The sequence below is a fragment of the Elephantulus edwardii genome, unplaced genomic scaffold (assembly GCF_000299155.1).
Source record: "Elephantulus edwardii isolate Elephantulus edwardi_28Jun2011 unplaced genomic scaffold, EleEdw1.0 scaffold00014, whole genome shotgun sequence".
Classification (NCBI taxonomy): Eukaryota; Metazoa; Chordata; class Mammalia; order Macroscelidea; family Macroscelididae; genus Elephantulus; species Elephantulus edwardii.
Window position 1 is genome coordinate 26,285,570 of NW_006399764.1, and position 14,848 is coordinate 26,300,417.

At 40.1% G+C, this 14,848-nt stretch overlaps 1 protein-coding gene across 1 annotated transcript in view; it reads left to right on the forward strand.

Annotated features, from left to right (window-relative positions):
• KIAA2026 (KIAA2026 ortholog) overlaps positions 1-13,450 on the forward strand; it is a gene marked incomplete at its 5' end in the record, with an annotated part of 84,114 nt that extends 70,664 nt beyond the window's left edge. Inside the window, 3 exons of the mRNA XM_006881358.1 lie at positions 7,137-7,252; positions 8,707-8,894; positions 9,813-13,450. Of these exons, the coding sequence (XP_006881420.1) occupies positions 7,137-7,252; positions 8,707-8,894; positions 9,813-13,450 (3,942 nt within the window). The remainder of the gene's footprint in view (positions 1-7,136; positions 7,253-8,706; positions 8,895-9,812) is intronic.
• Between the last annotated feature and the right edge of the window lie 1,398 nt (positions 13,451-14,848).

Here is a 14,848-nt window from a genome sequence, read left to right on the forward strand (position 1 = left end):
TTACAGCAACTCTAGGTTTGAATCTGTTCTTCAGTTCCTTGAGCTTAAGAAATGCTGAGCGAGTTCGGCCCTTTTGATTTTCTGACTCTAGCTCCTCACACATTTCATTGTAGTTTTTTTTACTACAAATTTTAATTACGCTTGGTATTTAAATTAGGCAAAACAAACTTTTAGAGATTATTACAGAGATTCCTGCATATAAATAAATATAATGCTGCTTACCCAGTGCAGAGTATTTCTCCTTTAGAGATTACCTTTTTCTAAATGGAGAGTAGGCCTTAGCATTTAAAAGACCTCCACATTTATTACAAGTAGTTTCCTGTGTTACTTAAGTCTGTTTGAATAAAATTAAATTATAGAAGAAACTTAATGGTTCTTGATCTTGCCTATATCTGTATATGTAAATAAACTTCATCAGTCAAAAAAGTTTTTACTGCCAAGCATTACCATTTACCATAGCCAACCACAAGATGAAATACTTGGGAATAAACCTAACTAGAGATGCAAAAGACCTTTCTAAGGAAAACTACAGAATACTGTTTTAAGGAACACTAGGAGGCCTAACTAAATAGAAAAAGATTTCTGTTCATGGATATGAAGATTCCGCATAGTGAAAATGACAATCCTACAGGCAGCATTTTTACATGTTCATTGCAATTCCAATGCATATACCCAATTCATTATTCAAAGAGATAGAAAAGACATTTACCTAGGATCATTTGGTATTTGACAAGGAATCAAAATTTGTCAAATGGGGACAGCCTCTTCAACAAATGGTCTTGGCAGAACTGGACATACAGCTGTTGAAAACTGAAACAGGATCCACATCTCACATCATAAACAGAAATCAACTCAAGGTGGATCAGAAACCTAGGGGTAAAGACCAAAACCATAAGGATCATAGCAGTCAAAACAGGACCAAACTTATTAACCCTAGTCTGCAGTATAAATAGGCTGGCAAATAGAACAGAAATACACAACCAGGAGAGGATAAAATCAATGAATGGGACCTTCTAAAGATCAAGTCTCTGTGTGTATCAAAAACATTTTCCAGTGGGATCAAAAGAAAACCTACAGACTGGGGGGAAAAATTAGCAATGATATCTCAAACAAGGATCTCATAATGAAAGTTTACAGAATACTACAAGGCCTTTATAAGAAAAAGACTGATAACCCAATAACAAAATGGGTGCGGCATGAAAAGACTTTTCACAAAAGAAGATTATGAGGATGGCCTAAAGACAAATTAAGAAATGCTCAAAATCACTGGCTATCAGGGTACAGCTAAAACTCCAATGAAATACCATCCCAGCCAAGTAATAGTAGTGGAGTTTAACAGGATAACAAGCAATAAATATTGGCGAGGATGTGGAGAGATTGGAAATTTCATGAACTGCTGGTGGGATTGTGATATAGTACAGCTCTGAGAGGCAGCTTGGCATTTCCTAAAAAAGCTGAACATAGAAATCCCTTCTGACCCAGCTATTCCACTGCTAAGAATATACACCAAGAAAAGTAAAACTAAGCCATGAACAGAGATATGTACACCTGTGCACATAGTAGCATTATCAACAATAACAAGAAAATAGAAACAGTCCAGATGCCCATCAACAAGCAAATGGATTGAGAAATTGTACATTCATATAATGCAATTCTTTGAAGATATACAAAAACGATGATTTTGTAAAATACTATATAAATATACATGGGAGAATCTAGAGAACATCATGCTGAGTGAGCTAGCTTAGTCTTGTATAACAAATACTGCATAAAACCGTTATTGTAAAAAAAAAGGATAACTAGTGGGATGTGTATAATAAGTGTCTGAAAAGGGAGAGGGGTGGAATTTGCTAGGATAGTAGAGTTTGATGGGCACATGGAGGAGTAAACGAATAGCAAAGAATTAGGACTTAAATGATGCAGTAATAATAGGCATAGATGAGTAGTAATTATATGAAAAATAGTGTATATGAATGATTGTATGAAACGATGTAAATGAAAGATTATATAAAGCACAGTGTACATGAATGAAACACAATGTATATTAAATATATGCAAACCAATAAAGAAAATAGTTGTTAAGAAAGAAAACACACAAATCCTCACCATAGTGCCAGTAGACAACATCATGATAGATGAAAGAAAGATTAAATTGTCAACAACTTCACCTTACTTGGCTCCACAGTCAACACCCTTGCCACCAGTAGTCAAGAAATCAAAAGATGTTTTGTGTGTGCTGGGGAAAGTCGTCTGCCAGAGACCTCTCCAAAGTACTGAGCAAGGGTGATGTCAGTTTGAAGACTTAAGGTGCGCCAGACTGAAGCAGTGGTCTTTGCATCCTACCTGTTGTACATCTGAGAGCTGGACAGTGAATAGGAATGACAAAAGAAAACTTTTTTAGTTGTGATGTTGGAGAAGAGTACTGAATATCCTATGAACTTCAAAAAAAACAAACAGATGTGCCTCAGGGAGGTGCAACCGGAGTGCTCCTTAGAGGCAAAGATTATGAAATTAGAAAGAGACATCATACTAAGAAGGTCAGCTAAAGAGTTGGATTGACACAGTAGCTGTAGCAATAGGCCAGAGTGTGTCAAATACGATGAAGATGGCACAGGATAGGATAGGACTCAAATTTGTTGTTCATAGGGTCGCTGCTAGGAGTCATACTTGACTTGCTGGCACACAATAGCAACTGTAGTTTTTGCCTTTTCCAGAACATCATATAGTTGGGTCGTGCTGTAATGAGCTTTTCAGATTGACTTTTCTCCTTAGCAGTTTGCACTTGAGTTTTCTCATATGTCTTTTTGTTGCGTGATAGTACATTTATTTTTATTGCTGGATAAATGTGTGTGTGTGTGTGTGTGTGTGTGTGTGTGTGTGTGTGTATGTAAGTTTCTCCTATCACTGCCTAAGGGCCAGATACAATGTGGGGGAGGCTGAGTCTGACTTATGTCCACTTTATAAAAGGGACCTTTACTCATCAATAATGTTCATAGATAGTACCATACAAATGGCTACGTCATCAGACATGCCACCGCATATGTTCCTGCACCTATTTCTACCAATCATTGGGTCCCATGTTCATTGCAACTTGACTCACAGACTTTACTCATTGTTACAGGGTTTTTTAGGGAATGGGAGAGGGAAAGAATATCACACAATGCAAGTCCAGGTTTAGTCCAGCAGTCTGAAGCACAAATGCACCTCCGGTTTCCACAGTCATCTAGCAAACTTTGTCTCAGAGCAATTACAAGTCAGCTTTTCCTTCACTCATCCAGCAAGCAAAATCTTTCACTGCTGCTCCATCTCCAAGGTCCTTCTGGTTACATCTTGCCACAGTTACTACACAGCATTGCCACAGTCTTTTCACCCTCTCCACACCACCCATTCTTCACAGTGTGGAAAGCACTTTTTGTATTGGTCCCACAGCTGTTGATGATTTACAAGACCATGTGTCTGCAGTTAAGGTAGTTGGAGACCATGCCCTCAATGAAGGCTAACATAATAGATTGTTGTTATGTGCTGTTGAGTCACTTGTGACTCATGGCAGCCCTGTGCCCAACAGGCCTGAAACCTGCTCTATCGTGTGCCAACTTTATTTTCTCTGACACACCTACCCTCATTACTCCAGTTACCATATCAATCCATCTTATCTATGATTTCTCTCTCTCTCTCCGTTCCTTCACCCTCCCAAGCATGATGTCCCTCTCCAAGCATCGGTACCTCAAACAAACTGGTACTGTCAGACAAAGACTCAGACTCCTTGCCTCCAAGGAGCAGGCTGGCTTCACCTTCTTTGTTCTCCTGGCAGTCCAGAACTCCACTCCAGCACCACAGCTCGAAGGCATCAATTCCCTTTCTATAATCCCCAGTCATTGTCCAGCTCTCTGATGCATAGCAAGCAATGTGAAGACTATGGCCTGGATCAGGAGCACCTTAGAAAAGCCAATTTTCAAGGTTTCTGACACTACCTTTAAGCCAGTTATCTATTTTAAAGTTCAGTAAATATTTATTTGATTCTAAATTTTTATATTAGACCTAGGCCAAGGTAAATTATCACCATCTCTGACTAATTTCTTTTAAAATGTGTAACTTCTCTTTACATTCTGTATACTGTGAAACTCTTAAGACCAACTATAAAGCAACATGCTTTTATTTTAGTTTTGTTTGGGTTGTAAACATCACATTTTGACAAGAGATGATCATGAATGGCGAATTAATATGAGTTTCTCTAGCCATTTCAGAACATTGTTCCTCAGTGGTGGTGAACACTTTTGATATGCGTAAAAACAATTAGAATACATGCCCCAGGACCCTTTATTGACATCATTGTGTCTGTTGTACGGATCTTATAACCAGAACACTTTGTGTTTTCAGTAATGTATTTGCAGTATAAAAATTAACTTTGCAATCCCAAAGACACGTGGTTCAAATCCACCAGATGCTCCACTGGAGAAGGAGAGGCAATCTCCCTCTGTGCCAATTGGATCTGATTTGACAGTACACAGCAAGAAAAAAAAAATAATAATAAACTTGATGATTTGCTTTCTAAATACAAAATTGTTTCATATACGTTTTCAGATTACAAATGGACCACCACATACCACTGTAAGTACCCAGTGTTGAAAACACATAAAGGGAAGAAGCCCACAGAACATATAAAGTTAGACCATACGTATTTCCAGCCAGTCAGTAGGTTAGAAATCTATAAGGCTTCTTCCATGTACACATTTGCTTAGTTCAGTAGTGTTTCTGGGCTTTAATTTGTTCCAAATAAGTAACCAAAATTAAATCAAAAGGTAAGCTCTTTTTAATACTTTTAAAATTCTTTTCTACTCAGAATGATAATGTAGGATAATGTAGTTTAGTAGAGACAAACACAGCTAGTAGATATGTCTTTCTCTGTCTCTCAGCTGCTAAGTCTTTAGTCTTAACTGCTTTCTTACTTTCAACCTAATCAGGCATCAGTCCTGCTATGTCAGTAACAGTCTAAATCCCATGTATTTTCTCAAAACTTCCCGTTAATTAGAAGACTTGAACCTGTCTGGTCTATTAATACTTTGCAGTTAATTCTGACTCCAAGGGACTATTTATCCCACCTCCTTCCTTAAGCCTTTTTTCTTTTAGCTCAGCTTAGGGAATGTTATTGCCATGCTCACCATTTCTTTTTTAAGGTAAAGAGTCGCAGGCGACTCGACGGCACATAACAACAACAACAACAGTTGAGAAATTGTAAAATGATGCTGTTTACACACGTACTTTGTTAAGCAAAACAACTTCATTTTTGTTTGACACCAACTCTGCCTTATTCCATAGAATTAAGATAGCCATCATTTCTGCCCCTTTATGTTCCTTAATTTCATTTTCTTTAGATTAAAACTGTTACTGTTTGGTTGTATTGTTTACCAGTTAAATAATTTTGTTTCCATTAGTTAACAGTAAGTGTTTGATAGGATCTTAACAATATTTCTTTTTTGTACATACAGCTAATTTTAAAGTTGGGTGCTATATTTATTTTAAAAAAGTATTTAATAAGACTTGATTGAATTAGTATATCACATGAAATAAAAATTGCTTTTCTTTATCCCCATAATTCTGTGATCTATTACACTACTAAGAAGAGAAAGAATAAGCCTGTTTTCCATATCTATTTGTGTACACTTGTACACCTAAGCCTACATCTTTCTACTCTTTCTCTGATAAACAGTTTCCTTTTCCAAAACATAAAACTGAGAGATAATTGTTTTTATGTGCATGAACTTTTTGCTGATTTAAAGCACAAATGTTCAGTTTAACATTATACTAGTAATCACTTGGGTTTGTATGTGCCTCAAATTTCCATTACTAATACATGAGTTTTATATATTTAATATTAGGATATTTATGCACATATTTAGAATATTGTTGGTTCTAGGTGGTGATAATTTTTTGCCCTGAAGTTTTACATGTTGCATACTGATGTGATCTAGAACCCATACGTGGCTTTATATCTTGTGTTATAAGAGAAATTTAAAGATTAGTAAATTGTGAGGCATATAAATTACAACTGAGCTGCTGAGGGCGGGGGAAGTAAATAAATAGAAAGTATTGTTACCCAGCAGAGTATAATTAAGGTTGTGGTTAAAATTGGAACACCACAAGGTGGAGGGGAGAGAAAGAGGATCAGATTGGGTGCTCAGAGCAGCTATTATAACTTACTATTCCTATAAACTTACTGAATACCAATAGTAGTCAAATAATTTTATGTATATTATTGAAATATATCTGTAGTTGAGGTTTTTATATCAGATTGTGTATATGTGAGATAGTTTTTCAGAGCTAATGAGGTAGTTCTGAGAACTTGATTCCAGATATGGATTCATCTCATGTGAGTACACAACCTTTAATCATAGTGTACAGCATTACCATATTTAAAGTGATGGCTGTGTTAATTACTTTACTGTGATACTTATTTTTTGAAATAAAATATATAATTGTAAAACTTAAGGAAAATGCGTTTAAGAAGGCTATTTTTAGGGAGCTCTGGTGGCCTAGTGGCAAGAAGCTGCACTGCAATCCCAGAGGCACAAAGTTCAAATCCAGATGCTCTGCTGGAGAAGGAGGGGCAATCTCCTCCTGTACCAGTCAGACCCGATTTGATGATACACACACAAAACATAATAAAATAAAATTTAAAAAAGGTTTTATAAAAAAAAGAAGGCTATTTTTAATACAATAATAAAAACCAAGGTTTCTTGCTCTCTCATATTCTGAGAAAATTAGAAAACTGCAGAAGTAAGCTGTACGTCTGCACATTAATGTCCTGGAATGTATGTAAGCACTTATGTATTACATGTATTTAGTAAATTATTTGTTAAGACAGTTTATAGTTGACCCAATTTTTAAAACATAAAAAGGAAATGGTATGTCCCGGTTTAATGAAATGTGCATCAAAGTTCTTCCTTTAAAATTGAGAACCTTTACAATATATTAAATAAGAGTTATTTTGAGATTTTTCTTGTAATTTTTCAACTTTCTGCAAATTTCTGAAGAAATACTTACTCAATGGGTCATTGGCCTTTGTCTTATTTTACTATTAAAATACATTTTAAAAAATATTAAATCTAAGAGATTTATTTTTACAATTTTATTTTTAGGGTCGGTGGTATCATCGGAGGCAAGCTGTAAAAGAACTACATAGCACATTGATCCGCCTTTTAAATGAGTTGTTGCCATGGGAACCAAAGTTAATGAAGGCTTTTCAAAGAAACAGGTAATTCCAGTTTTTCATCTGTTTTCCTTAAATTCAGGCCTCTCTGTTTATGATGAGTGGAAAGTGCCCTGGGGTCCTGTCATGGTTCTCTAGTTACTTGTAAGTCAGCAGCTGTGCCTGAGTGTCTGCAGTGCACACAGCACTCCTACCGTTGAGAAAGCAGCGATGTGACATAACATTCCAACAGAAGACAGGTAGACTCAAATGGCAGGTGGAGGTAAGCAGTATGAAGAAGAGCCTGGTTTAGATGAGGTGAGGATTGGTATTTTGAAGGGCGTCAAGGATGAGGTCATGTTGATGGAAAAGGGAGAGAGCCAGACGTGAGGGAGTAGCTGAGAAAAGAGCAGAGACAGAAGCCCTGAGGTTGGGAAGGATACTGAAGAGACAAGTGCAGCCTCAGTAGAGCAAGGGAGGCAGGAGCCTAATCAGAAACAAGTTAGGCCAGAGGTGTTGAGAGGGGCCAGGTAGTCAGAGCACGTGGATCTTTATTAAGCACTTGGTTTCACTCTGAGTATGATGAGAAGACATTGGGAGATTTTTAAGCAGAGAAATTACATGATCTGACTCCTGTTTTAAATCCCTTACTCGAGCTGCTGTGTTTGAATTAGTATAATGGCAAAGATGGCAGGGCTTCGTCTTTCATACTTTGGACATGTAGTTAGATGAAGCTTTTCCTTAGAAAGGGATGTACATCATGCTTGGAAAGATGGCAAGTCAGTAAAGGAGAAGACGACCCTCAACAAGACGGACTGACAATGGTGACTTCAGCAGTATGTTCTAGTGTGTCAGAGGTGCTGGGGCTGGTACAGGATGGGGCAGGGTTCAGGTTAACTGTAGGGTCGCTATGATAGTACTCAACTCGACAGCACCTAACAGCAACGACAACAGCATGACAAGAGTCCATGTGAAAGCCTGGACCAGGATAGGAGTACACATAGCGAGGAGTGACTGGATTCTGGGTATATTTTGAAAGTTTAATTGCTGAAGTAATGGATATGCGTGGTATGAGAGAACAGGATTAAAATGGTGATACCCATGATATTTAGATGAAACAGCTAGAATAATGAAATTGCTGTTATCTGAGATAGGAAAGACTGAAGGAATAATTCCAAAGCCAAGATTGTCAAGTGAAAATTGACATTATACGAAAGTGGAAGATAACTACATCATGACATAACTGTCAAGTTTTATCATTGTGTAACTGCTAAACCAATGAGAATCATGGCCCAGCCACACTGACACATTAAACATCCCAGCCAACATACACTCACCTCAGACCTCAGCATTGCTGTAACTGCTTTGTCAGTGCACAGAACAGAGTATTTCTTTTCACTGCTGTAAATATGAAATGTTGGCTAAAGATACAGGTGTACAGTTAAAAATTATGAAAGTTAGGTTAGTTTTCAAGAATTAAGTGCATAAGTATTATTTGTTATATTGGGCATTTTTTTCAGGAGCCGTCTTAAGAGAGACTATGATGACTTCAGAAGACAGCCTGACCACGATAAGTTCACCAGAGAACTGTGGGCCAGTGAGGAAGGTGAAAGTGACCCTGGAAAAGATGCTCCTCAGGTAGAAGTTGGCAAGTCTGTAGACTTAGCAGAACCTCTGGACACCCCAGAGAAAGATCATCTTGATTTAGGTAGGTATTAAAACATTTTGTGAAGGTGAAGGATAATCTCGTCAGTGTGTTGATTGGGAACTGTGTTTTGAAGGAGTATTACATCCTTCTGAGATGTCTTTGGGGAGCTGTAGTTACTTTTTTTATTTCTGGAGTCGGGACCTGACTGTAGGCACATCTTTGCTCATCACAGTCCATGTGTTCCAGATCTGTGAGCCCTGATGCCATCCAGTCCTCTAAAGTGTCTTTAAACGAAACTTGACAAATCTACAGTGCTGTGAAGTTTGAGGGATTTTTGTCATTTTTTGTTTTAAACTGAGGGTCAACTGAGATTGGCAGCCTAAATGAAAGCAGAAATGAGCACATGGTTCTACTAAGGATAATAATTTGGCTAAGTTGCCCATAGTTCAACTCATCATATATTAAGTGATTCTGTAAATCTAGTTTTATAATGTACTTTGCTATTTACGCTTAATAACTAAAACGTTTTAAGTTATACAGAGTTAATAGTAAAGTGTATGGTTAGAAGTATATTCACTTACTATTTTCCATGTCTTTGATGAATTGAAAAAGAATAGTTTTTTATTGACCCTTTTTGACCACGTGTGAATGTACTTTTGGTTTTTTTTTTACTGTAAGGATAATTAGCAACTACACAGAGAACTGGCTTTGATCTTTTAATTGACTAAAAATACACTTGTTGAGAACCTCTGCTTCGCTTTCTCTTAAAATATGCAAAATTTCCTTTTGAACTTACATAGACTGACAAAAGAATTAGCAAAATTGAACCAAAACCAGAATTTCTCAGTTGTAATTTTAGTGATGTCAGGATTACCATGCCATAGGTCACTTTAGTTGTCAGGAATTAACTTTGTAATTGCTCAACCTTGCTACTCAGGTGTATATAACCAAAATGCTTGGTTTTCTTATAATTTTCAGATGATACGAAACTGTCTGAAGTAGACTTTTCTATGGGCAGAAGCAAGCTGTTGAGAAAGGAATTGCCTTCTAAAGATGCTCTGAAGACACTGCCCAAAACACTGAAGCGACCATCCAAACAAACCAGTTACCTGGATGACAGCACAAAAGAGCTTTCCCCAAGGAAGAAAGCAAAGTTAAGCACAAATGAAGTAGAAATTCAGAAGTTAGAGGATGAGGTGCAGACTGACTGTTTTAATGAACCCAAGTGTGTAGAGCCGCTGCTTCCAGAGTCACTAGCCTCAGTGGATTCAGCCCCAGTGTCTTCTCTCCAGAAAGGGACCAAACCGATTCAGGCCTTGCTTGCAAAGAATATTGGGAACAAAGTGACCTTAACAAACCAGCTGCCTCTTTCCACCGGTAGAAGTACTCCTGCCGTGGACAAGCCAGTGCTCTCTCCTCCAGAAGCAAGCCCCACAAAACCAGCGTTGACCTGCCAGGCCAGTACAAAAGGCCCCTTACAGATGGTATACAAGATGCCCAGTGGCCAGTGGTTGCCAGTCGATCTTCAAAACAGCTCTGTAAAGATTCAGATGCAGCCTGTGGTGGATCCTAAAACTGGAGAAAAAGTCATGCAGCAGGTTCTCATTCTCCCCAAGAATTTTGTGATTCAGCACAAGGAGGGAAAAGCTGTTGCAAAAGAAGCATCTCCTTTTCAGCCAAAGGGTACTGAGCAGCTTTGTTCACCTGTCCCCCAGACAGCAAACGTAAACCCTTCCGTAGCGTCAGTTCTTGTCAACTCAACGGGAACCGTGTCTCCCCAACTACCTAGTACAGTGTTCAACAAGACAGTTGCACCTTTGACAAATGTGAGTAGTGCTAGACCTCAGCCCCTGTCACCTCTAACCTCTGTAAGTAATTTATTAACACCGCAGGTGAAGACTAACCAGAGTGAGGCTGGAAAACCCAAGAATGCACTTTCAGCAGCCACGTTCCCCCAGTCCATAGCTTCACCCTCCATTTCCTCAACAGTTCAGCCTCTCTTACAAGCCACGACACTGAGTGGACCTGCAAATCCTGGAAGTTCCCTCAATTGTTTTGCACAACCAGCCACTGACTCTTCTGAAACAAAGCAGGAACTGAAGACTGTGTGTATAAGGGACTCCCAGTCAATTCTTGTCAGGACCCGAGGTGGGAACACAGGGGTTGTAAAAGTACAGACCAATCCAGATCAGAACTCACCCAGCAGTTTATCTGCAAGTTCAGTTTTCACTTTTGCTCCTCAGCTTCAGGCATTTCTTGTGCCAAAATCAGCAGCCTTGTCCTCCTCTACCTTTTCACCAGGAGCCGGCACCACTCCTACATCTAGTCTCCCACCCTTTGGCCAGACCTCAACTTCGGTTTCCATTCCAGCTGGCTTTAATCCAAGTGTGGGAAAAAGCCTCAAACTTACGTTAGGCCAACCATCTGGTAATGGTAACCTGGGCCCCCTGGTAGACAAATCACCGCCCTTGTCCTCTTCTCCTTTGAAGGCCCCTGCTGCCTCGAGCCCTCAACAGCCATCAGCCACAAGTGGCTGCGTCAGTGGTGCCAGCGCAGCAACAGGGAACCCTGGGCAAATGAGCACAAGTGTCATTCAGACTCCAGCCAGACAGCAGCAGGTAGACCAGACCTCAAAAAGTGACCCTGTCATACGTGCTGAGGCGGCAGCTGCTGCCAGTGCAGACCTGGTCAGTGGGGCTCCAGTTCAGAAGCTCATGCTGATGTCAGCTTCCCCGGTCCTCCCTCCCAGCAGCGGAAGTGCAATCGCTGTGCCACCTGCACCCACATCCACAGGGATTTCTACCCAGAAGTTAGTTTTTATTAATACTCCAATTCCCAGTGGCACTTCAACCCCAACCATTGTTGCAGAATCATTAAAACAAACCCTCCCTCCCACTTTGAGTAAAACATATGTTAAGGCTCCAGAACACCCCCAAATAGTGCTGATTCCCTCGACCGTGGGAGGGCCAATCAAACTAAACCCACCGCCAACCGTGTCTCAGATAAAAGATGTGAAAATTGGACTGAACATAGGCCAAGCAATTGTCAACACTTCAGGCAGTATGCCACCGGTGCCGTCGGTGAACATACTGCAGAACGTCACCCAGCAAGGAGAAGAGAAGAGCAAGGGCTATGGCCTGCCGCTGCCGTTGTCGCCGGGTGGGAGCTCACTTCCACGGAGCTCCAGCCTTGGGACTCAGGGTCTCGCCCCTGTCAACGAGGGCATAGCTTCTACACCACGAGTGTTTGCAGTAACAGGACCAAATGTACCCTTGGGCTCTCTCTCCGTGACCTCAGCTTGTGCTTCTGTTGGGACACGACCTCCTGTTCTGGTCGGGGGAAGTGATACCTCTTCACGACTGATGCCTGTTTTGTCAAATAGACTCTGCACATCGAATCTCGGCAACACTGTGGCTATCTCAACTGTGAGAACAGGACATCTTGCATCATCTGTTCTGATTTCAACTGCACAACCAGCAGTCTCTCCTCAATGTTTAACGTCCGCTCTGCAGATCCCTGTGACTCTTGCCTTGTCTGCACCTGTGACCGCGTCCCCTGCCGTAATCAGCACAGTTCCACATGTGCCAGCAGGCCCAGGAGCTTCACAGGCTGTGGCTCTCCCTAAAAGGCAGTCTCAGACTTCTGTCCACTTTCAGTCGCCAGGGATTCCAACTCCAGTGCCAGCTCCCAGAAACACAAGCAAACCTCAAACCGAGTTGCCAGGCCTTTCACCCAGTCCAGGCAAAGTCATTAATATTTCCAGTTTTGCTGCTATGCCCAACCAACAGCCATCTCCGGCTTCAGCGAAACCAGCCTCTGGTTACAGTTCTGCGCCCAGTGGCTCCGCCCTTCAGACTGCGACAGCCCCGTCACCTCTGTCCAGTATGGCAGGCACTCAGCTCAGTGAACCTTGTGTTCAGCAAAAAATTGTCATCAACACCAGTACACCTTTGGCCCCCGGTACTCAAATCATGATTAATGGGGCTCGGTTCATTGTTCCCCCACAGGGCCTGGGGGCTGGCAGCCATGTCCTGTTAATATCTGCTAATTCAAAGTACAGCCCTCCCTTAGTTCTGAACAGTGGCCAGGGCATCCCGCCCACTCCCGTCGACATCCCTGCCCCAAAGATCACACTGGCGTCAGATCATTCTTCAAGCAGCCAGGCTGCAAAGCAGCCGCTACAAAGTTCTACAAAAAGCGTCGGCTCTCTTGGGAGTGCAGGTTCACCACCCCCAGTACAGACAACACCACAGGTGGTGAGCACAACCGTACAAGGGCCAATCACCTCGCCGGCACCCGTGGTGTCCTCGACGTCTGTAATCAAATCTCCTCCAGCTGCTCTGGTGGCTAAAACATCTCTGGTCTCTGCCATTTGTTCTAGTAACCCTCCACTGCCAAGGAATACTTCAGGGTTTCACTTGGACACACCCGTCAAAAAACTGCTGGTCAGCCCAGAAGGAGCGATTTTAAATACCATCAATATTCCAGCCTCAAAGGTGTCTTCACTCTCTCCATCTCTCTCTCAAATTGTTGTCTCTGCCAGTCGGGACCCCACCTCTGTCTTCCCTGCATTTCAGTCATCTGGTTTAGAGAAACCAGACACTGCTGCATCTTGAATTAGACAAAACGAGCCAGTTCTTAAAAAATGGGGCATTGTTTTGACTCCCAGAAGAATTTTAACTGTTTATTAGAATGTTGAAAACATAACTATACACACGTGTGTTGTTTTCCTTTCTCTTTTTTTTTTTTGAAATGTTATCTTTTCTTTAGCTTGCAACAAAGTTTTGTTTGGGGACAGGAAAATCTGTTCCATTTTCCTCACTGGGATAGGTTTGCTGTCGGAGGTGGTTTCTAGGTGGTCAGGTGAACAGAGTCGAGTTTGACTAGTTTTAGAGTAAGCTAGCCTTTTGCACATTTGCATTGACAAGTTTCATCTTGAATTTGAACTGTTGCAGCGCATCTGCGCGACGGTATTCTGTGTCATTAGTGAAATCTTACTTTTCCCCTGTAAAAATATACATATATATAAATATATATTTATGCATTGTAAAAATGCAATCTTTGGTGCAAACTTGTACATATTCCTAAATCCCTAACCTATACTAAACTATATGTACAAAGAACTATTCTGTCTTATTTATGTTTTGTTTACATAATGTATAGTTTTTTAAGTATTTTAGTAATTTTGGACCAGTGAACTGTTAGCAACAATGCAGAAGAATCTGCATGTAATAAACTGAGTTGCTGTTATTTCTTTGTTTGAATACCATTTTTAAGGTGTGTGCTTGTCCTGTTTAAAGAATGCATGGTAGAAGTGAAGACAGTCCTTTGAGGCTGAAAGTGCGGATTCAAAATAGCTAGCATTTTGTGTAGGGTGCTAGATTTCAAGCTTTTACATAACTGATTCTCATTGCACTCTTGAGAGAGTAAGAGGTATGTCCCAGGTCACCCAGCTAGTAGGCGACGCAGCCTGTACTTAAGCTTTATGTTTTAAAATCTTGTTTTCCATGGTTCTACCTAACTTATGTTATAAAATTGCACCATTGTGCAATTTTGTTTCATCCACCACCAAATTTTGACCAAAATAAGTGCTCTTTCTTCAGTTTAATGTATTTTTTTCTGTTTATAGATCCTATATTTTGTAAAAGCTTGCTTAAAAATTTCAAACCCACAGGAAGTAGCAGAGACAAAAGACAGAGCACTGTCCTGTGTATCCTTGGCCTGTTTTCTCCAGATTTCATTTTAGAGGCATTGTTTCAGAATGTTCCAAAATGTTAAAATCAGGTTATCTTTTTGTTTGTTTAGAATAAAAAAGTGAATGTAGATACTTTCAGTTGATTATGAAATATTTTCTATTGCTTTTTTAAAAAAATTACAGAGAAATTATTTTAATTCCATGGAAAGTAAAATTTATGGTTCAGCTGATTCTCAGGGTTTGACTTTGTGGTGTTTCAGAATATGCCTCGTTCTAAATAAAAAATAGCTTCTATATTTATTGATTCTTCATATCCATT